At 37.9% G+C, this 24,329-nt stretch overlaps 2 protein-coding genes across 8 annotated transcripts in view; one reads left to right on the top strand and one right to left on the bottom strand.

Moving 5' to 3' along the window:
• JAG1 (jagged canonical Notch ligand 1) overlaps positions 1-7,399 on the top strand; it is a 35,555-nt gene extending 28,156 nt beyond the window's left edge. The window contains exons 16-26 of the mRNA XM_052695751.1: positions 550-663; positions 772-885; positions 1,010-1,126; positions 1,646-1,673; positions 1,786-1,871; positions 2,623-2,736; positions 2,927-3,036; positions 3,124-3,360; positions 3,897-4,028; positions 4,541-4,691; positions 5,420-7,399. Coding sequence (XP_052551711.1) covers positions 550-663; positions 772-885; positions 1,010-1,126; positions 1,646-1,673; positions 1,786-1,871; positions 2,623-2,736; positions 2,927-3,036; positions 3,124-3,360; positions 3,897-4,028; positions 4,541-4,691; positions 5,420-5,877 — 1,661 coding nt within the window. The 3' untranslated portion in view covers positions 5,878-7,399. The remainder of the gene's footprint in view (positions 1-549; positions 664-771; positions 886-1,009; positions 1,127-1,645; positions 1,674-1,785; positions 1,872-2,622; positions 2,737-2,926; positions 3,037-3,123; positions 3,361-3,896; positions 4,029-4,540; positions 4,692-5,419) is intronic.
• Positions 7,400-8,083: 684 nt separating this feature from the next.
• The window catches only part of SLX4IP (SLX4 interacting protein), an 80,231-nt gene continuing 63,985 nt past the window's right edge, over positions 8,084-24,329 (bottom strand). For 6 of the 7 annotated variants that reach the window (XM_052700160.1, XM_052698107.1, XM_052701761.1 and 3 more), the window contains 2 exons: positions 17,659-17,765; positions 14,446-16,148 (listed from right to left, as the gene is read on the bottom strand). In XM_052700160.1, coding sequence (XP_052556120.1) covers positions 15,344-16,148; positions 17,659-17,765 — 912 coding nt within the window. In that variant the 3' untranslated portion in view covers positions 14,446-15,343. Of the gene's footprint in view, positions 11,368-14,001; positions 14,137-14,445; positions 16,149-17,658; positions 17,766-24,329 lie in introns of those variants that run through there. The other variant, XR_008210242.1, reaches the window with a different exon arrangement.

Raw genomic sequence — 24,329 nt, 5'->3', positions numbered from 1 at the left:
TAAGATGACAGTGTCCAGTGCCTATTTAACACAAACTTTGCTGCAATGACTGAAGAAGACAAGGTATCTTCTTTTTTCCTCAATGAATCCCAGGCTTTTGAATCTAAACCCAAATTACCACACCAGATTCTCCTACTGTTCAGTTTTTCACTCTATGCTTTGGATAACTTCCTGAAAGAAAACCTTAGCATTTGCTTATACTGTTTTAGGAAGGACATATCTGTATCACATTTGTGTTTTGTCAGCCTTGGGAACAGAAGAGGAGCGAGCACTCCACTCCTATCCTCTGACCGATAGGGTAGTTTATATAATACACATTTTCACTTCTTGTTTACTGAAACAAAAAGAAAACAAACTGGTGGAACAGGGTGGAATATTCTTCCCAACTGTGTCAGTGCTTAAATCTTTAAAATACTGACTTAAGCATTTAATCCATGACTGAAACTCAGGCCAAAATTAAGAATGGAACAGGCACCTTTCAGGCCATTAAGTGTTTACAGATTTGACAAACATTGCTTAGCTTGTTTTTCCTCTCCTTATTATATCTAGATATTAATGACTGCAGTAAAAACCCTTGCCACAATGGAGGAACTTGCCGAGACTTGGTCAATGACTTCTTCTGTGAATGTAAAAATGGGTGGAAAGGAAAAACTTGCCACTCTCGTAAGTTCAGCACTTCCAAAAATGTAATAGGCATGCTCTGTTTGGCTGCTTAAACTTGCGTAGCATTAAGGAAGCACAGGCAATAAGAATACTTTGGGTTCTTTGTAGGTGACAGCCAGTGTGATGAGGCAACATGCAATAACGGAGGAACGTGTTATGATGAGGGGGACACTTTCAAGTGCATGTGTCCTGCAGGATGGGAAGGAGCCACTTGTAATATAGGTAAATATCCTGCATAGTCATAAGGAAGCAGATGCGGCACTGAATCTGCGACCTCAGTTTTTCTTCTTGGCTCAGTTTTGATGGCTTTCTAACAACTTAGCGGTAAATCTTGTTTCTGTTACAGCAAGGAACAGCAGCTGCCTGCCAAACCCCTGTCACAATGGTGGTACCTGTGTAGTCAGCGGGGATTCTTTCACTTGTGTCTGCAAGGAGGGCTGGGAAGGACCCACATGTACTCAGAGTAAGTCATCTCTGCTTGAACTTTTCCAGAGTGTTGCATGATGAGAATATTAGCTCATCCTGTCGCTCTTGGAGTTGAGATTGAAACCAGAAGGGAAAGCTTGTTTGATGTAGGTTTTAGCATCACCTGAATCTTTGTTTTTAATGACTTTATGTGATAGAGTCTTGACCTGGGCATGAGAAAGTTGCAAATGAGCTAAGTGGAGACAGATGTTGTCTTGTTTTCTCCTGCATTCTTTTTCTACCAGCAGCTCTGTCTGCTTCCACTTTTTTTTTTTTTTTTTTCCCCCCGTTAGATTCTTTTACAACAATCTCTTCCTGTGTACATGTGTTCCACAATGTAGTTAACAAATTTTGTAGTGGAAGCCTGGAATCAATTTAGTAGAGAATTTCAGCATATTTTTGTTAAAGTTGAGCTACGTGTAATTTGGGAAGTAGGGGAAGTTCAATTATTCTTTACGAACAGCAGAGTTGTATTAGCCAGTCTGCATGTTTAGCATTGTCTGTCTTCACTTTACAGACACAAATGACTGCAGTCCTCATCCTTGGTAAGTTCAATGTTTATCTTTTATCCTTTTTTGTTGTTATTGTTGTCTTAAAATTCTAGATTTTATTTATTTGTAGCAGTTTCATAATATGCATAATGACTTTTCTTCATAGTTACAACAGTGGTACTTGTGTGGATGGAGACAACTGGTACCGCTGTGAGTGCGCTCCAGGCTTCGCAGGTCCCGACTGTAGGATCAGTAAGTGTTTCAATGGCACTGAGCTTGATTTTTGTCTTGTTGGAATCTTGTAGTGTGACAATCAACTTAACTGAGTTAAGTGGTAGATTAGATTTCTGATAGATGTCCTGTGTCTTCTGTACCTAGATCCAGATTTGTAGCTGACGTAGGGAAGGATGGGAATTACAATAAAAATGAAAGAGATGTTTAAGCCTATTCAGCTGAAGCTGAACTTGGTTCAGCTACATGGGCAAAACGCCTTTCAATATGGTCTTCCCACTTAGAACATGTTTACATGCCATGAGTTAGTTTGATGTGAAAGGGTGCCAGCCAAAAACGTTATCAATGAATAATCCACCTACACGCCCTCAGGTGATGTATGTCCTTCCCTGTAATTTAATAATAATTACAGGTAGGAGGATGCTGACACCTTTTACTCTTAATAATAACCATGGAAATAGATGTTTCATAGTAGCAATACAACTGGAAAGGGGTTTAACACTGTTATAGGTTGAAGAATTAAGTGGGTGAACAAAACTGAACTATGTCAAAGAACAGGAAGCATCCTTGTGTGAGGAGTGTGTCCTTGCCCTTGAAAAGCTAAAGTATGTTAGTGCCACACAGCAGAGACTTCAAAGAACTTGCTCCAAGATGGTGCTGGTGCTGCTAATAAGAATTTATCCCTGGGTAGACACGAGAGTAAACAAAGCTCCAGTAGGCAAATACCTTATATGGTTTTTTTTTTTGTTTGTTTTTTTTTCCTCTGTCATAGACATCAATGAATGTCAATCTTCACCCTGTGCCTTTGGGGCTACTTGCATAGATGAAATTAATGGATACCGTTGCATTTGTCCACCGGGTCGCAGTGGTCCAGGATGCCAGGAAGGTATTGTGTGATATCGTAGCTGGTTGTACTGCTTGTAGGTGTCACTGCATGTTAATGGCTTGGCAGTTGTATGTGTGGGGAGCAATAGTTATTTTAAAAGCAAGTATCAAGTATCTTGTCACTGAGTTTAGGAACTTAAGTGTTTTTCAAACTTTTTTTTAGTTTTTAATTGTATTAAATCTGTCTTCAGTTACAGGGAGGCCTTGCTTCACCAGTATTCGAGTAATGCCAGACGGTGCTAAGTGGGATGATGACTGTAATACTTGTCAGTGTTTGAATGGGAAAGTCACCTGTTCTAAGGTACTTCTTTGCTTTGTTCTTAGTTGTTGTACTTCCATCTTTTCTGTAGCCAGTGGTTACCTAATAGTGGTATTTGTTCTCTTCTAGGTTTGGTGTGGTCCTCGGCCTTGTGTAATACACGCCAAAGGTCATAACGAATGCCCAGCTGGACATGCTTGTGTTCCCGTTAAGGAAGACCATTGTTTCACTCACCCTTGTACTGCAGTGGGTGAATGCTGGCCTTCTAATCAACAACCTGTGAAGACCAAATGCAATTCTGATTCTTATTACCAAGATAACTGTGCCAACATCACCTTCACCTTTAATAAGGAAATGATGGCACCAGTAAGTAGCAGAACGTAACTTAATATGCTGTGGTACTCAGATACTTGTGTCTCTGAGCATGAAACAACATACTTAACCATACTGTAAAAGTACAGAAAAAGCTGATGCTCCTTCATTACAAAAAAAACCCCAGAAAATATGGAAGGTTGATACACATTTCAACCCTACATGTTTTTGTGTCCAGACAGGAATAAAAGCTGGTTTGGAGGGAATTTTACACTCCCCATCCCCCTGTTTTAGAACTTTTATTTAAGGGCAAACTCTCCCTTCTGCCTAGGTGTAAGAGTGTGTATGTATGTATTTTATTATATATAATTATATTCTATAAATGCATTTAATATATGTATATATAAAATAAAAACATATGCTTAAAATTTGTATAAGAAAACACATATATCTAAATCATATATATGATCTATATACACATAAATACAAATGCATAAACATAATACATATATTTCTATAAATACTTTTTGTGTGTATTTATGTGCATATATATATTTAAAAAACAAAAAGCTTTTCTTCATCTCTTGCAGGGCCTTACCACGGAGCACATTTGCAGCGAATTGAGGAATCTGAATATCCTGAAGAATGTTTCTGTTGAATATTCCATCTATATTACCTGTGAGCCTTCACACTTGGCAAATAATGAAATACATGTTGCTATTGTAAGTATTCCTGGAATATTTCTAAATGTCTTAGTAGTTAATTGCCTGGATAAATGTGCAACATGTGGATTTCATAAAAATCGTAATTCATGGCTTTGTCAGCACTTCTCATGGTTTAGTTTTCATCCCAGCTCTCTTTTAAGGACAGGGAAGAAACCTAGGTTACATGTGCATATCTGAAAGCTATCATCTGGCAGCAACTGTAATAAGGCAGTAAACCATTTTCTATTATAGTCTCTTGAGCACTGTTTGTTTTGCTTTGTTCATGTTAAAGATAACGGGGACTGAAGTTCTGCAATATTATTTTCTTCCTGTAATTGGGATTTTTGTTTTATTCCTGTTTTTTAGTTTGGTTTGGTTTAGTTTTTCTTGTTGGTGGTTTTTTTGGGGGTTGTTTTGTTTTGTTTTTTTGAAGTATGAAAAGTACTAAGAGCCTTAGCTGATTGTGAAAGTTTATAGATAACAGATTACATCTGATCTGGCATCTGGTATTAATTGTGTGACTTCTTTAGTCTGCTGAAGATATAGGGGAAGATGAAAACCCAATCAAAGAAATCACAGATAAGATTATCGACCTTGTCAGTAAGCGTGATGGAAACAACACACTAATTGCTGCAGTTGCAGAAGTCAGAGTACAAAGACGACCGGTTAAAAACAAAACAGGTACGTTTTTTCCCTGCCTCCAAATGACTTGCATGCTTTTTATGACTAGCAAAGACTTTCAAAGCAGGTGAAGCTTTTCTTACTTTTGAATCTATAGCAACTGTGAGAATCTCTGCCTGCTGGCCCTGTAACTGGGAACAACAGAATTTTGCACCAGGATCTTGCTATTTTGAATAATAACATAAAGTGTTCTGCAAATGCTCTAGGCAAGTGACCTACCCTCTTAAAAGGGCTGCTCCTTTCCACGTAGAAGCAAGGAAGAGAGCTAGCTAGTTCTGAGAGCTCTCATGTAGTTTATGTGGTGACACCATTGTCCAGATGCAATGAATTAAATATTAAGGTCAAAAGTGTCCAATTGGCTTTCTGCATAGCACCAGGAATGCACGGGCATCTTATGGCCAGCCACAAGTGGAGAGGGAAATGACTTTGGTGGGCATGTAACCAATTGCTCCCAGGCAAAGAGAGACCTGGCAAGGCAGTGTAATGCAGCCTGCAGTACTGGTGCCTGTGATGACAAGAATTAAGTCTTCCATGAGGGGGCTGTTAGCTAGTAGTTAGAATACTAAACTCACTTAAAACATCCTGTATTCTAAAAGAGCTATGATTATCCTCACATTATTGAGACCAGTGCATAAACGAGGCTTAAAAGCTGAGATTACCCTTTGTGGAAAGCACTGACTGGAACACTTTGTTTGTAGCAGGGTTAACTGGTCTCCTCTCTCTTCCAGATTTCTTGGTGCCATTACTGAGCTCAGTCTTAACAGTAGCCTGGATCTGTTGCCTGGTAACTGTTTTCTATTGGTGCATTCAAAAGCGCAGAAAGCAGAGCAGCCATACTCACACAGCATCTGATGACAACACCACCAACAACGTAAGGGAGCAGCTGAATCAAATAAAAAACCCCATAGAGAAACACGGAGCAAATACTGTTCCAATTAAAGACTATGAAAACAAAAACTCTAAAATCGCCAAAATAAGGACGCACAATTCAGAAGTGGAGGAAGATGACATGGACAAACACCAGCAAAAGGCCCGGTTTGCCAAGCAGCCAGCATATACTTTGGTAGACAGAGATGAAAAGCCACCCAACAGCACACCCACAAAACACCCAAACTGGACAAATAAACAGGACAACAGAGACTTGGAAAGTGCACAAAGTTTAAATAGAATGGAGTACATTGTATAGCAGACAGTTGGGTGCTGCCGTGCAGGGCCTTTAAATATCATTATAAAGGCACTCAAGAGCTTGTAGTTCTTAAACTGTTGTGTAATATTTGAGTCTAAGGCTATTATTTACTTAGAGTCCCTCTGTTAATTTAAGTTTTGACAAGCTGGCTTACACTGGCAATGATAGTTGCTGTGGTTGGCTGGAATACCAAGTGCTGCATTTCACATCTATGCAAAACTAGTCAAAAGTGCCCTAATGTAAATTCAGCTGTAGCTGATGCATCATGGAAATGTTTCATAAGGTATTACAGAGCCTTATTACTCTTCCTTAGCGTTCATTTTTTTTCTGCCAGATGTCCCAATTTATACCGTTTCTTTAGAATAATGCATTTTATTTATATTTATTGAATCTGAGTTTTTTGTATATTGGTTTTATGGTGACGTACAACTAGTTCTGTATTTGAAAGTGCCTTTGCAGCTCGGAACCACAGCAACTATCAAAAATAAGTTTATTATTTATTTTTTTATTGTATTTTTGTTGGGGGAGGGTGGGGGGAACTTGTCAGCAGTTGCTGGTAAATGAAGAATTTAAAGAGGAAAATGTGTCAAAAATAGAAGTTTGTATAGATATGTAAATAATTCTTTTTTATTAATCACTGTGTATATTTGATTTATTAACTTAATAATCAAGAGCCTTAAAATATCATTCCTTTTTATTTATATGTATGTGTTTAGAGTTGAAGGTTTTTGATAGCATTGTAAGCTTGTGGCTTCTTCATTTTGAATTTATTTTCTTGTTACATGTTGCCTATATGCCAAAATTAAGGTGTTCTAAAATAGTTTATTTTTAATAGGACGGGCTTTCATGCCTTGATGCTGGTTTTTGTACAATGTCAAATGTTTGAAACACCTTCCATAGTATCACTTTAAGACTATTTGTAAGTACTGACTGAGGCAGTTTAGTTAATTAGACTAGAAAATTTTTTTTGCTGCTTTAGACTTGAAACCGAGTGACAGGCAGATAATCTGCTAAGAAGCAGTTTAAGGGAACAAAACTGAGCTATTACTTTATGTAGATGAAATGTGAGTGGTTGCATGTAATTAAAATATCAAATTAGCGTGTGAAGTTGGAAACACAGCAATCTTATTTTGTAAATTCTGATTTTTTTTTTTCTCACCATGAATATGTAATACTGAACCACTTGTAGATTTGAATTTTTTGTAATCTACTGCATTTAGGGAGTATTCTAATAAGCTAGTTGTTGAATACTTGAACAGTAGAATGTCCAGTAAGATCACTGTGTAGGTTTGCCATAGATTACACTGCCCGCCTTAACAAGTGAGGAAATCAAAGTGCTATTACAATGTTTAAGATCAAAAGGCTTATAAACATACTAATCTCAGTGGTTAACCATTGAGATCATGAAGATACCTTGTATTGTGATATTAGTGTTATATGAAAATGCATCTTTGATGTGTTGTTCCTGGCAATAAATCTTGAAAAGTAATATTTATTAAATTTTTTGTATGAAAACATAAAACAGCGTGGAGATTATTGAGCTTGGAAGCGCTCCCACCTGGTTAGTTGTGCTCAAGCAGTGGCAAGTGATGGCTTACATTTCTGAGACCTGATGCTGATTTTGGTGAAGTCGAGCTTTTTGTTGGATGATTACGCGTTTCTGTCTGGCTTTCATTCAAATTGAAGGGGTTCAAAAGCAACCTGTCCCTTGTTCTTGATGTCTTTTGGCTAATGTACCTCTGTGTCCTTTTGAAAAGAGAATGATAATGTGACTGGAATTGTGCAACTAGTTTATTTTGCATGGGCCAATGAACCAGCTGGTAACCAAATCTAAGTAGCTAGGCAAGATACAAACTGCTGACCTGGATGGGAAAGGAGCCATAGATTATACTGATGCCTAATGGGCAAAAAAATGCTTTGTAAAGCATAAAATAAACTCTCAGAATACTCTGAAATGGCTCAGTGCTTAACTAATGCAGCCCCTCCTGGCTTTGAGGGGCTGGGTGTGGAAGTACTGGTCAGTTGAATGATACCCTGCTCTTCATTTTAGCACATTTCCCAATGAAGCTGTGACTTTGCTTTGCTAAAGCTGACAGAAACATTAAGTAAATAACAAATTCAGCTGACAAATAATATGAAAGAGGTTCATGTTCCTTCTTGTACTTCATCTTAAGCCACTCCATGCAAGAGTTGAAAAACAATAGGCTTTTTCTTTCATATTTGTTTGTAATAAATGCAGATAGCTTATATAAAGATTGTTATAATACAAACACTTGAAAATAATCTGAGCACAAGACCTACTGTTCTGTACTGTCTTTATCACCATTTGGAGAAAAAAAAAAAAAAAAAAAAGGTAAAATCTCATTCTTTAGTGTTACTTTTTTTTTCAAGCTTATTTTAAGATGAGATTCTAACTTGTTGCTACATAATACCTTGAAAGGGTTACTGCTCTAACTGTTCACAGTTGCATGTCATGTAGCTGAAGTACCAGGGAATCACCAGTTTACTGCTTGCTGAAGGAAAAATTGACAAGATTACCTTCATCTATCCACTTCAACAATACCTAAACAAATCCCATAAGTATTCTTTTTCCTTTGTTCCTAAATTTCTACAATCTGCAATAAAGCAAAGAAGTTGCATCTAAAAAAGCCACTTAATGGAATCCTCCACCTGGCTTAGAGGCACAGTGAGGCTATCAACTGACTTGTTTTCTGTACTATAACATTGAATTAACAACCTTCCTCTAGTCTACACTTCACAGAGGTCTCAACTTCAACAGTGCAAAACCATCTACTGCTTATAAATCACAGAAACATTTACACTTGGGCTTATTCCTTCAAATTCGAGACAGCCTTCTACTAAGCAAAATTAAAAAAAAAACAAAAAAAACCCAACAAAACAGAACACCAGGATTTCTGCTAGTCATGGGAACGTGTTTGTGACATGCTACTTCAAAGCCTGCTGAGGCAAATTCTAATTAGACTTAATCATCTAACACAGTGCCAATGCTATTTAGATCTCCAAAGACAGCATAAAGCAAAATGTTGAGCATAGTATTAATTTATTTTTATATATTTTTTCCGTGGCAACAAAGCCCTGTGTTGACCATGCAGAGGTTTTGTTACGGCGTTGATTTCCTGTGTAACTCATCATAACCTGATGGCCTCACAAAATCAGAGAGGTAAAAGTTACATTATATCCTTGTATCTCAGTGGTAGCTTCAAGCTTACTTTACACTGGAGAATTTACAAAAAAAAAAGCAGTCTTCCAAAGCCCAGAACTACCCCCCAGTGGAGGGTTGATATACAAAATGTTTTCTATTGGGATGAAAATAAATAGAAATACAAACATTTAAGGCTTTTCCATTAGAATATCAAGGCATGTTTACATTTATGGAAACTGTTCATTCATGGTTTACTACTTTGGGAAGACGCGTTCTGTTTAGTCATGAGAAGCCTCCTGCTGCAAGTGTGTTTGGATTCCTATTTATCTAAGAATGAAAAATGTGTGCTTCTTGAGCTGCCATTTAAACATATTTTTAAAGTTCATAAGTTGCTCCTCTTTGCTCCCACAGTTCTGCTATTCCTATGGTTAACTGAGCCCATCAAATCTGGGTTTGGTTCAACGTGAACTGAACACAGCCACATCAAAGTCACTGCACCTCCACATGGAAAGGGCCCACCTTACATGGAGGTGAGTAGCAAAAAAGCTGCTGACGATGCATATTACATCAGCCTGACAATAAATTCATGTCACTGGGTGAAAGATAGCCTTGGGAACGGCTATTTCTGTGTTGTTAATACAAGCAAATGACAGCCAGACAGCTCTTGTATATCTGAAGCCCAGCATCTAAGTAATACAAACCAGCTCAGGGCATAAATATGAAACTAGCAATCCTCCAGCTATCTTCACAGATGAAAATATTTTTCTCTTTATAGTAGCAATACTTGTTCTTGCACCAATGGACACTTCTCCATGGCAAGAGTTAATATTATTAATCAGCTCCCTGGCAAGCTAGAAAATGTACATGGTTACTTTCTCCTTTGCTCCTTGAAGACTGGATGATGCAGCTTGTCATCTGCTATCCCCAGCGTGCCTGCTCCAGCCTTCATCCTCTAGCTTGGATTGCAGCCCTTTGGCTTTGCAGGGTTCCCCCGGAACAAGTCACAAGGCAAAGGCAATTTTTATATTTGTGTCTGCAAAGAAGATGAGAAGTTCTGACAAGGGAAGTACCAAATTCAGCCTTTTCCTCCCCAGATGATGGAAGTGATTGCATAAGCTCCTCCTCCCTTTCTAAAAGAAGCAAGATACTAACAGATGCTTGATATTCAAGAATTTTTCAGCTTCTCCTTTTGCAGTAGTAACACCAGTGGTCATTATGATTACTGTTTACAGAGTCTGTTTTTAAAGGCTAGCCATTTTTCCCCTTGGTTTGGGAATACAAAACCAAACAGAAAAATGTCTGTGCTGAATGTGATTAATTCCAATTCTGGGACGTGGAGGAGAAAAGAGTTGAAGGTTGTGAGCAGTCTGTTGGCCATCGGATGGTTGGCAGATGGCTCACCGAGCACTGGGGCAGCCGCGGAGCGCTGCGGTATCAGGCAGGCGTCAGACCAGAGTTGCAGCCCACAGCTTCCAGCCAGCTCCTTCTCTGTGATGTGCAAATTGTTCCAACCAGTTTCTCTACAGGGTGGAGGAATAAACTTCTATTCTTTTCATTCTAGCGTTATGAGATCACATGAATATTAAAAAGGGGCATGCACATCTCTCAAATTATAGCTCTAGACTCTTTTCCTTAAAGATTTGGTGCATAATCAAAAAGACAATTATTCTGGCAGAAAATAAAGCAGTTCCAGAGCTAGATTACCAATTCTTGTTGCTGAGGTAGTAACTGAAGGGGTTGTCTCAGCTCTACTAAAGGATGTATCTGGCAACATATGAGCAAATCAGTGAATTTCTCATTCACAAAAAGGACGTTGCTACCTCTCACAGCAACGAATTCCTGACTCTGGAATAACTGAAACGTGGTAAAGGAGTTAGGATGTTGGAGGCTACTTCCCTGGACAAATTCCAGGTTATAGCTGAAATGCTCTAGGGCACAACATCATTTTCACAACTATTATACAAATTCTTAGCATAAGCCAATGTTGAACAAAAAGTCCCAATCTAAAAATGTCACCTTCTTGCCACTGTGGAAGAGACAAGGTCACACACTACCAGGTTCCAGGAAGTTATGTGGAATAAAGAAGTGAGCAAGAAGGGAGAACTGTGTTAAGAAACAGATGAACAAGTTGATGAAAGACTTTGCATGAGCTCTTTAACCAACATGCATTACCATGAAGAAACTGCTTGCTCTCAACCATCAAAATAAGCATATTCATACTCCTCTCAGGTTCAGCAGCAGAACACCCTGATATCCCTTTGATGAAAGGCTCGATGTGCTGCTGTTTCCCCATTGCCCAATCTTTCCTTCGTACAGTTTTCTGGATACTATTTAATGATTATCAGAGAAGAAAAAAGCAGAATGCAAAGTGAGGAGTGCCTTTATTAAACCTAATTTCTGAGGCCAAGCCACATTTTCCACTGCTGCTCAAAGACTCTTGATACTATTAACTGTGTTTGCTCAAGCTTGCATTGGAGCGCTTTAATACAGCAGGAGACATTTTATTAGGTACTGATACAGACAACAAGATATCTACTGTTAACATGAACAACATGGATATTCTAGTTACATTTTACATCATTCTTATTTCAACTGCTTTTCAATGCAAACAAAAAGTTATTTCCTCTATATTTTTCCTTTAAAAAAGATCAACTTTCCCTTCGAAAGCCAATGAGATGATGATGTAAAAATGCCAATTAAAACCCAAAGAATGTGACCCACATGCAGAGTTGTGAGAGGGAAGGAAATTCAGACTGAAAAAATAAATGTTCCAGCAAGTTTATCTAACACTTCACTGAGACAAAATATTTTGTAGTAAAGAAAGGTTTTGTTCTTAAAATTCTCCTTTTTTGTTAGAAACAAGTGTTCTTGATATTCTTCAAGTCAAGCGTTACACTGAAATGCGACAGTGCAGTGGTAGTGACATGCTTGTATGAGCTGTAGAACCTGGTATGCAGAACTACAATTTGACAATCATCAGAACTAGCACAGGGCCTATCACCCAAATAGAAGTGTTCTACTAGCTGAAAACTTCCCTACGGATCAGCGCTGGGCAAAGGATATTTTACATCAGCTGCTTTCTTTTAATACATAAATATGTAAAAGGCTGGCCTAGCCTTTGATGTACGTTTAAATACACAGGTTCACTACACAAATATTTTAACTGCTTCTTTGTAACACATACTGGAAATGATGGTCTGGGCACATTAGTTTGGCTGGGAAAGGACTGCTTCGCTATCAGCAAACAGCACAGACCAAATTAAGCAGACTGTGGGCTGTAGCCAGTCAGCTGCTCAGACCTACACATATTTCAGAGAAGTTCAAAGAAGCATTGAAGAAAAAACAAACGTAAAAAACAAACCCAGAAGAAAAAAATGAAGACGTTATTTCTGTGCTTCAATGGAGACTTCAGAATAGAATAGAGCCTTAAATATTTAATATCTTTAATAAAAAGGTATGCTAACTCTGCTGTGTAGCAAATTTGTAATAGCAAGCCTGGGCCAAGACTTGAAAGCTGTTCATTTTCCATTACTGGGGCTCAGTTTCCAGCAGGCATTCTTTTTTCTACTGATCCTAACCGTGACTTGGAAACCAGGTTAGCATTTCTAGAGCATGCCAGACCACACACATCTGTCAGTCATCTGGATGCAGGTGGACTGCAGATAAAGAAAAACCCCAAGGCTCAGGAGAAGAACCTCGGGGTGAAAGCAGACAGGTAACACAAGCATATGCTAACAACACATTTCAGGTATCACATTAAATTCTCCACAGCATTTGCAAAAAGTAAACTTTTATAGTAGTCTTAATGCACAGAGGAGAAGAAAGAACAATTCCGAGTGGTAGCACCATCTAAAATCCAGAAATGATGATACTGAAACTTTTTCCCTAAAATCCCCTGCATTTCTGAAAGGATCCAAGAGACAGCTTTTCAAATTAACTGCTAAATACACAGCCAGAAAGCAGTGGGTCTCAGAAACAAGCCTAGGGACCTAACAAACTACCAATTACAGTTCACTGTAAAGTTCACTGTAATTGTTCTGAGCCTGTAAGCTCAAACATTTTTAAACAATCTATCCCTACATTTGTTAATTTTACAAGATCACTATTTTAAACAGATGTTCTCATGTTATCAATAAGGTTATGGGAGACAGCACTCTAAGTAACAAAACAAAATATCCTAAAAGCAAAATCAAGTACTCAGCTGCAGAAAAAGCAATAATTTTATCTGCCCTTACAAACGTATGAGAGTCATTTTTAAGGGTGGATGCAGATATGTTACTCAGTTACAAGTAAAACTAATCTGTAATTATAAGGCCAAACTAGTAAGAATAGTAATATTCACTGATATAAGATACACATGGTGAAGTGTATCTCACATCATACTTGATTCTAATACTTGAATTATGTTCTTTTGAATAAGAGAAGTGCAAGAGGCTTCTGACTCTGAAGCTATTAGTAGTAGTTTGGGGCTTACTTGCTCCAGCCTGCCCACAGTTCTCACAGAAACAATCTGTGTGTTTGCCACTTTGGGAAAGCCATCATAACGCCCCTTTGCTAAGCAGAACAAAACAAAAAAAAACCAAATATCAAAAACAAATAAACAAAAAACCTAAAGTAAATTTGCCAACTCAACATGTGCCTGTTCTTACATAATAATCTTCTAATAGTTCATCTCCTACAGTTACCTGTTGCAACCAAGAATATAATGGAAAATTCAAAAGCATCCAGATAAAAAGCACAGTAGAAATAAAGGAAATGTAAAACTGCAGACTAGAATATATGCTTGTACCATTTGTTGTCAGATTATTCACTGTTAGGACTTAAATAAGCCATCTAGAAAATGGCTGAAACCTTAATATAAATAATCAAGCAATTCTGTTTTACTTACTTTCATTTCTCTGAAACTTAACTAGATGTCCTTATACTCTTTATATCTCAAAACAAAAGAGCAGTAAACATACCTCAGGCTGTTATTCCAAACCCAGTTTCATTTACAGCCTTCCTTTTGCTTGCTACTAGGAAAGACCTTTCTGCAGAGCCTGAAGATTGGCAAGCATTAGCAACCTTACTGCAAAGCACTGTAACACGTAAACAGGCTGAAAGACAAAAAAAGAACATGTATTCATGTATTCTAGCATGCATGCAGAATCCTTTTCCTTTATAGTAAAAGCAGAAGTTTTTTATAGCAGCAATGATGCTGTTCAACTATCAGTGCTTTGCTGACAGCTGCTGAGTTATTGACTCTAACCTATACTACACACCACCTCTAGTGCCATGGATGTGGATCTCCCCATGAATCTAGATGAGTCTACTCACAACATAAGCGTGTGTAAGTAAGAATTTTGCAATATTTTCTTCACATAAAATGTCTGTGCTTACATTGATCTTGAGAGAAGGGTCAAAAGGAAATTGCTTGCCGTTTTATTTTAACCATTTAAAAATATAAACATGCAATAGGAAGTTACATTTCCATAGCACATTAGCATACAAGTTACAAAAAGAGTACCAAAAAGCCTTGAACAGTTAAAAATTATCTCTATCTTAAAAAATTCCAATTGCTAACACCTCAAAAGCGCCGCGTGGTGACCTCACACACAAACAAGGGTTGATTTTGAAACCTGAGTGCATGTTTGTGTTACATTTTTACAGGTAGCGAATGCATGATCACTTGTATCCACAGCTCAGTTTAGAAATAGGTATTCATGTGAAAACTGCCCAAGCACAAGCAAGGGAAAGCCAACTGAAAATGCAGCCCTTCAATTACCAGCAATATTAAAATCCAGCTAAAGATGTATCTGAAATAATCTCAACTTGCCTTACTCTTGTAAACATCATATGAATAAACCAGAAACTTCCTAACATGGAAAAGGATTAATTTTGACCAAAACAAACTGTGTGCTTAGAAACAAGGAAAAAAAAAAGATAACTGTAGCTGTTGAGGGATTACAATAGTGATTTGAGCTCATACTGTCATCAGCTGTCAGGACTTCTTAATAGTATCAAAACAATCACTGGTCTGAGATTTTGCTTAGTAAATATTATGTTATAGGAGATTTTTCTTTCTCTAAATATTACACTTGGTTTGTACCATATGTATGCATCTAATACGAAAAGATATAATTATCTTCATTACAGTTCCAAATAGCTAAGATGCCTCGTTAACTGGTTATTTAAAATTTTATCTAATTTTGACTTTTTTAAAAAATAAATTTTTTTAAATTTAATGGCTTCCTACTTTTTGTATATGCTTTCCAAGCACAAATCTGGCTGTCTGCCCACACTACCATGGTGATATTTCAGACTTTATGGTTTCTTAAGCCTTCGTAGTTTTAACTTCCTGAGACCATCTTCACCTTCTTTTTTCCTTTTTTGGATCAGCTTCTTTGAAGACACAGTCTGCATTTCTAAACAGGATGCTGAAGGCACTACAGGTAATTCTTCAGTGGTTGTGTCTGGCTCATTTTGGTTTGTCCTCATAGAAAGAGGCTGGGATTGTTTTGTTCCAAAAGTATGTAAGTTTTCATCAGATGCAATTTTTTTAAAGTCTTGTTTAGAAAACAACCTGGAATTAAGTGGGGTCTTCTCCTCCAAGAACAGACCTAGGTGATCATCACTGCACTTACTCCTTTCTGTGTTGCCAGGAATAAAAGGAGTCTCTTCAGAGGATATTTCTTTGAAATGGTTTAACTTTTCTTCAGAACTACAACTCTTTTGTTGAGACTGTGTTTCAGATATTTTTTGATTTTGTTTTGGGCCTAGCAGTGCTGACTCATAGCTACAAGGAGAATTTTTGCTTAGAAGTCTTGACTTCAACCGCTCCACAGAATGAGGTTTTTGCTGGCTGCTAGCATCCTCTGCCTGTCTCTGATTAACATTATTTTCCAGCTCTGAAACAGGAAACTCCAAGTTGCTCTCAGCTGTATTTATGCAGTTCTTTAGCCATCCTGTGCTCCTCCATTTCGCTTCTGATTGAGGACTGGGAGAAGTTTGACAGTCATTCTTTCTGTTCCCTGTCTGTAAGCCCACTGAGCCAAGATCCACTTTCTTGGAGTCCTTGTTGGTTTGAGGTTTGCTCACACTATTTTTCCCCTTTTTTGTCCTTTTCACACTGCAATAAAAAGGGATATTGTTTTTAATAAAAAGAAATGTTTGCTGTCTCAATCTGCCCTTCTTACAAAATCTGAAAGACCACCAGGGCAACTCTCTTTTTGAATGTGGAAAAAAAATCCCCGTATATCATCTTGACAAGCAGTAATGTTTGCCTAGTGTGAATAATATCAAGTATTATCCATCTGATTTTCCACTGCACTAGGGGAACCCTACTTATTAATGACTAAGCCACTAAGGAGTTCACATTCTATTCCAAGAGGCAGAACTGGATTCATTACAAGTGTTAAAGGTCAACACAACATAAGTATATTGAATTCCTTCCCAAACCGGCTAGATAAAATAGTATGTCATAAGTGCCTAAATGATTCCAAACCATTCCCAGATATCCATATGCATAATGTATATCTAAGAATAGAGGGGGGCAGGCTGGAGAAGCAGTGTGTGCGCCTGTGTGACTTTCTAATCTCTAGTTTAGAAACATTCCTCTGGAATTTTTCCCAGGACATTTCAAAGCACTACTTTAAAGCTAACCACCACTCATCTAATATCAAGCCTGCTCATCTGGGAAGGACTTAGGTAATGCACGCAGATGATATTCTGAAAGGAATTATACAGGAAAAGGGAATCAATCACAAGGGACATGACAGAGCATCAGTTCATACACACTCCTCGGCAGAGTGCCTCACCTACCAATCCAAACTTCACACAGATTGCGAAATGAACTTTGTGCACGAGTACTGAAGCTGCCTACTTAAAGTTTTCAGTCTAAATTGCTATAGAACACCCCATATTGGCACTGCCTTCTGCTGGTCTGCTGGCACCAAGCAGTTCCCAGATTGATATTTAACTCCTTCGAAAAGTGGTTCCTACAGAATAGGTAGAACTGGCATCCTCCAAATCTAATCTCCCTTCCAAAACAAGACAACATGCGTTAAAATTGAAGTTTGCCAGACTTCACAGCAAATCCCCAAGTCCACGGTTGATATACTAAATATGTGGAAATTCTGGCAGTTGGTGCAAATAAAAATAGCACCCTGGTACAGCAGGCAACACGCTCTGCTGACCAACCAAAGACCTCATCTACTACAGGCCAGAGCTGTGCAGGGCACTCTTCAGCTGTGGCAAAATATCCAGACTATCACACAACCACTGCAGATTCTCCAAACAAATGAAATACATATTTGCAAGTGTTTTTCACCAGACTCAAACAGCACTTATTTATTTTGGCTCAGAGCTTCTTTCAAGAAAAAGACACCCTGTTTTGGTTCTGCCTTGTGCTACAGGAGATATCTATATGGGTTATAACAGCTTTCATTTTTTTATGTCGTACAGAATAAGAAGGATGATTTTACGTCCTTTATTCACAGCAGAGCGACAGCCCTAATGATGTTGAATAATCTTTTAAAGAGAAGTTCATATTATTTGACATTCTACTACATAGACTAGATTCTATTAACACAAATTCTATCAGGTTCTAAATATAACAACTTAGAAACAAAGAGACATACATTTCCTTCAAGATATCTTGCTTTATCTGTTCGTTCAGACTAAGCTGAAGCTTTCTGTTTTCAGCAGATTCAGAAAAATATTCAGATGTCCCATTGGAAACTTCTTTCTGTTCCAAAAGAAAACACAGGTTTGAAATGTGACACATCAAGATACAATTATTCAACATTAAGCTTCATTTCTAATACTAAGACTTGCAGATGTTCTTTATTATTCTGATCTGAGCAGTCTAAAAGAAAGAGCAAAGAAGAGAATTATTTTTAATTTTTTAATACTTGGGTCTAGTCAGTTCACTCCCTTTTCAGACTCCCAGTGAACATATTTCATATGCTAAAATATATCACAAACAAACAAGACTGAAACATAAAGGATGCAGCTTTCCAAACTGTCTGAGAAACTGTTGGCAAATATTTGACATCTTTGTGGCTCAAACTGTGACAAATGCCAGGAATCTCTCTTGCAGACAGGAGCATGTTCCTCATTTTTTTTCTGAAGAGACTGACTGGCGCAGTGGTCTATACACTATTCTCTGAAGAATTCCCATAATTTTCCATACTTACAAAAAATATACAGAGTATTACTTGCTCATTTAAGAAGGTAAGGGTTAAAATTTTTAATACTAACATTCAAACACTCAAGCTTGTGGTGGTTGGCTACTACAGGACAACAGGGGAATTCTTTCTGGTCTCAACTAACAGCAGTACCATATTTTTAAATAATGTGAGATTGAGGCAACAGGGAGGGAAGGAAAATGCTCTTTTTCTTCAAGCTGTGAGCATTTCCTTTCACAATGAAAGGATCTCAATGAGAGAAGGACCAGTTGCTGACTTCACTATTAACCACCACACACTTCAAAATAATATTATCTCTGAGGCTAGAAAGGAAAAAAAAAACAAACAACATTGCAAAGTCAAGAAGAGAAGAGGCTCTCTGTGCCTCCTTTCCTCTGATAGCTTTTTTCTCCATCAGATCAAATGATGAAACTTCTGACTGGGGGGTCATCAAATGTAGGGAGTGCTTCTTGATATCATTTCTTGATCTGAGCTCTAAATCCAGCTCACTAAAAGCCAGGCAGTGTGAAAGAATGGAAACACAGGGGGACAGCAGAGGGAGGAAGCTAAGCATGTATATGGAACATGTTACCTAGAACGCCACTCAGGAACCTGTCACTGAGATGGGATTAAGCCCTGCCCACTTCAGTTCCTATAGGAGAAGGGGTAAATCCCACCACTCTTTCCAGAAGAACAAAGCAGTGAAATCAGTTTTCTGCCTTGTAAGCAGAAAGAGGGTAGTCAAGTCAGGCAAAGAAAATGGGCCCTTGTGACACTTCAAAAAACTACAGCTGTTTTGAGCCTTCGTTTCAGAGGCAATCTGTGCAAATGTTTGTGTGTACATTAACAGATGCATGAAGTTCTGTGCACAAACACTGCAACACGTGTTTACAATAAGCACAAAATACATTGGACGTGCGTGCAAAGCGATTTCAATCTCAAAAATCAAGCCTGACTAGTTTAATCTGAAGGATGAATTGCTGCTTCTATTCCTGTGAGAGATATGGGCTTCCTAATTTTTAACTTCATATGTTTTCATATTTTGTGAGCTACTGAAGAAGGAAATATTATGAAGATACTAAAAGATCTGTGCTACTTTTAAGAGAATGCACAGACTAACTGTAAAGTCTGTAGAAACTAATTTGACTTCCTGTAACATCTGCACGACTCAGACTGAAGGATCTTGCACAATAATGCTGTATCAGAGCAGCCAGAGAGCACTCTTACTTAGCCAGAGAAGTACAAACAGAGAAGCATCTGAACTTTCCTCGTTGCAAGTCACAGTAGTTGGAAGGGCTAATTGCATTACGTCTGCTTCAGTCCTCAGCTCAGAACATCAGTGAGGCAGCCTACGATAGGATCATCAGACCACTAAGATGATTTTCGTAGATATGGCAAACAATGGGTGGAAAGTAGCACTTGGTACAAAAACCTGTGTGTCAGTGCAGACAGGGGAGGATCGAGGACGGCTGCTGTCCACACATACTTACTACTGCAGGTAAGCAATAAACCCCAGTTCTAACTTGTATCCCATTATAAGCAGTCAACGATTGCTGCCTGGAATGTGCAGTCGAGGGTGTGAAGAGCAGACCCCAGAGAGAGGCGGAGATAACAAAGCCATTCCGCTGTGAGTTGAGTCAGACTGGAAGTTAATGGCTCAGAATGGAAGGGCAGACACGTTTGCTGTGCCATCATCAACCTTTCATTTTGTCTGCCAGTAACTTATCGCACAACACAGTGACAGAAAAGGGTTAAGGTATTAAAAAAATAATCAAAATGATTTATATGTGAAACACTTCTGAACATGCCCTCTAAGTACAGTAGATTTTCCCCTTAGAACCACACCCTGTAAGTGCTGTATTTTGAGAGCTGAACAATTAACATGAGGCATATGAGTCAGTCTTTGAAAAACTCTGTGGGAACCAAAGAGCCTTTTGCTATTAGGAGTGATGTAAACTCCCTAAGGCTGGAATAAGTCCACAATAGAAGGCAAAGAGTCACAAATAACAACAATGGGCACTCCATAAACAACTAAGAGATTCAGCCATTACTGGTGATACTTCCTTTATTTTCTTTATTAGACTTAATTATTTTAGTTAATTAAGAAAAATAAAAAATCCTGTCTGTTTTGGGAATACTATTTATTTCCTATGGGAACTTCAGAACTTGTTAAAGAAAGAAAAAAAAGCTAATCTGTTCTCATCCTGTCTAGTAATCCCAAATTCCTTTTAGGCAGTGAAATAATTAAAGAAAAATATTCCAGGCATAAAAAGGAGGACAGCAGAAGCAGACATCATATAAACAATGACACCACGACAGAGAAAAACGTCAAAGCACCGCCAGACTTGTGACTTGACTCTGAAAGAGCTGCAGGGAGTGGGGTTGCTGCTAACAAATTAAAACCACATTTCTTGGCAAATTGTTAAAGACAGACATATTTACATTTGTATAGAGACTGGGTGGGCACAAGATTAAAATGCTTCTTTAGCCTTTGAACTGCCAAGATCTATTAGAAATCTGTGCTCTTAAAATCCTAGGGTAAGCTCACTCCTTTTTGTCACTGAACTCAGCTAAGGGCGTGCAGAAATGAAGCTTACAAAGACTTACTACCCTACCTGCTCAAAATACTGACCTTGCAAAACCTGCTCTGAAGATCCTTAACATTTGTCCGGAGAGATGTCTGGAAAAAACCAAGAACTTCTGCTCACACCCACACATAAACATGACTTAGGCACAAAATATACTCCTTTCAGGCTTTTCAAATTGAAAATCCATTCTTGTACTATCTATACTCAAAAATAAACCTTCAGAAACATTCAAAAGAAGGGTGGCTGCCATCTGCAGCCCTTTCCAACGCAGTTCAGTTCAGCAAAGCTGCATTAAATACTTGCAAAAGAACTAAACATGGATTTGCACATATCAAGTATCCTTACAACTTACAATTGTGAAGGAGACTGAAAGGTTTGGCCTTTTCCACGAATAAGCCTTACAATATTGCTCACACTTTGTTTGTTTGTTTCTTTGTTTTTGCTGCCTCCTTTCCCTCCTCTGGTTTGGGTCCATATTTTCTAGTAGTCTCCTACTATGCTCAGGACAACTGTTGCACATGCTTATCTACCACTAAAGTAACTGTAAAAAATAATTAAATTTCATGTCTGCTTAAAGGAAACAAACCACACTATTTCTGAGTTGCACTTATCAATGTAGCTCAAGTTTCTCATCAAAAAAACTTAATACAAAACATCAAAGAGTCCCATAAATCATATTTAACATTGGAGTAGCATATAAGAGTCCCTACTGAGGCCTCACTGAGCACACGCAGCAAGACAGTCCCCAACATCAGACTGTTTACAACAATATAGATGAAGCAATGTTATAAAGTATTATCCCAGTAACACATGAAAAAAATTATAATTAGTGAAAAAAAAAAGCAGTTAAATTCCTATTCTTGGGAGCTTTATGTAAGTTGCAATTGCATGATTTTTCTTAATGTCAGTGTCACATTAGCAGTGTCATAAGCTCAATCACATAGATCTTTAGATCTCAATGCTGTTAAAATAGATGCCCAGTAGATCAGTGTGGTCAGACAGGGCTATTTAATCTGGTAGACAAGTGGGGGGGCTTGCTAGTGAAGGATGAATCAGATACTATATCATATACAGTGAAGTCTAGTCTTCTACCCAACCATACATGAATGAAAAATCTTCCAGTCATTTCATGACTTGTCAGACAAAGATTACAGTGTTTTCAGTGCCGCAATGTAGCTGTCTTACAGATTCTACTTACAGAATCATACAATTATTTGAGCTGGAAGGGACCTTCAAAGGTCAACTAGTCCAAATCCCCTGTAATGAACAGGGACACCTACAGCTTGATCAGGTTGCTCAGAGCCCCATCTACCTTGTCCTTGAATGACTCCAGGAACAGTGCATCCACCACAGTTCTGGGCAACCTGTTCCAGTGCCTCATCACTTTCACTGTAAAAAACTTCTCCCTTGTATCCAATCTAAACCTCCCTCCTTTACTTTGAAACCATTTCCCCTTGTCCTATTACAATAGACTCTGCTAAAGAGTCTGTCCTCTTCTTTCTTATAGGCCCCCTTTGGACACTAAAAGGCCCAGAACCCAGCCCTCTCACTCAGAACTTCTGCACTGTAAAACATTCACAGTAATTTTCCAAGTACAGAAAAGGATAGTATTCTCAACCTGAAATACAATTCCTTGATTAGACTTGCAGAATATTACTTTACATTTTCAAATGGACTGTTCCGTATGTCAGAAAGTTGTAGTAAAAATAGCAAGGACCACTTTCTACGTAACACATGGGAGTACTGATTTCCCATCTGAAGCAGCTGTTTTTCAGGAACAATGATGGTTTTGAAATACGTTCTTCTGAAAAGGTTGAAACTCAGGTAAAAAGCAGAGAAAACAGGATCCTTTCAGTGCATAACCTAAAATCTACCAGCTTAGCACAGAAAGCAAAATCTAATTCCCAGATCAGCAGTCTTCATTATCTACCACCAAAATTCATTTTGATCTGATTTTATGGATCTCAACTGTTATGCTTTTGCTGGCCAAGAGTACCTGCGATGTGTACTTCCTAGTGCAAGGTTTGTCCAGTTCATGACAAAGCCCTGCGATGTACACTCCAAAGGTTCCCAAAGGATCAGACTGGTTTCAAGCGAACAGATTATAAGAGGAAAATATCTTTACTTCAGTCTTTTGTTTGGATCTTAGTGATATTTTGGTAAATGGAAGAATCCCAAACCACTATCAATTTAGGAAATTCAGAGTTACCTTTCCAGATAATTGGAAAAAAAAAAAAAAAAAAGCTTAATAAGCCACAAGTGGCGAAAACCAAAAATTGTGATGCTGTATTAAAAAAAAAAAAGTTAGAAAGGGGCTTATTTAACTTGGCAAATATATTTAACATAAGTAGCAAGAACTTACTTCACACTTTTTCTAAAGCCATAGAAAATGTTCTCAAAACAAATGATTTATTTACATACTCAAGAAGCACTCAATATACTATGTGTCTATTTGCTTGAAGGCAAAAAGTGTTAAAATTAATGTTAAGTAATTGAGCTATTAATCATTCTAATTTTATATACTGATGCTAGCAGACTCAGATTCTATCTTCAGAGAGAATGTCCACTGATAAGAAACTGAGGAAAACAGAATGGTGTTGCAAACAAAATAATCTTTACAAAAGTCAATAAAGAAAAATTTAAGGAAGTTTTTTTTTAAGAAGAAAACCAATGCCTTGTAAACATTGATCTGCAGCCAACCTTTGCAATTAATCTTACAGTTTATTTCTTGATGAGAACATTCACATAAAATGTACATTTTATTCCTAAAAGACTTTTTCAATAACAAGACAACAGCAATTTCATATGGAGCTCAGTTATTTCCCTCAACTTACCATAGTAGAGATCATCTACTACTAACTTTCACATGGGTAAGTGGAAAAGCAAGCAACTCCTGTAATCTTGTGCTACAGCTTTTAGCAGCCTGATATTAGGATCCTCTATCTGCCTGCCAAATCTAAATGGTATAGCAGAATCAAGCAGTACTTAAAATATATGACATATACAACATCGTGTTCCATTCACTCAAAACAGTCATTCTCATAAAAAGAAAATCTGAACAGTCTCTCTACAGAATTATAGCAGCATTAAAGAATTGTAGGAAATGTTGGAAAGACTAACTTTAATTCTTGATTCATTGGTTATACACAAGCAGAAGTGCACGGCTTAGGAGAGAATTACTGTTCAACAGTTTAATCAGTATATTAGCCAGAACAAAACACCCAGCTCTGCAAACCCCCAAGATTTCCGAGCTCATGGAGATTGGTCCCTCCTGATAGTTTCTAAACCCGCATGTGAACTCAAGAAAATACAACTTACAAAACTCTCAATGCCAGTCAGCTACTACATGTTTAAAGAAAACTGTAAACAAAGAAATAACTTTCCTAATATTTTAAACCCATATAGATGGCTGTACAGAGGGTAGCTCAGTCATTGCAGCAACACTGCAGTGAACGAAACAGGAGGGAGCTGGAGTCATTCAAGTGGATGAGAAGCAAGAAATAAGCCAGGAAATCAGTGGCACTATGATGAAAG

The sequence above is a fragment of the Tympanuchus pallidicinctus genome, unplaced genomic scaffold (genome assembly GCF_026119805.1).
Source record: "Tympanuchus pallidicinctus isolate F22 unplaced genomic scaffold, pur_lepc_1.0 scaffold1, whole genome shotgun sequence".
In the NCBI taxonomy this organism is placed as follows: Eukaryota; Metazoa; Chordata; class Aves; order Galliformes; family Phasianidae; genus Tympanuchus; species Tympanuchus pallidicinctus.
This window is presented reverse-complemented; position numbering and strand designations above follow the sequence as displayed.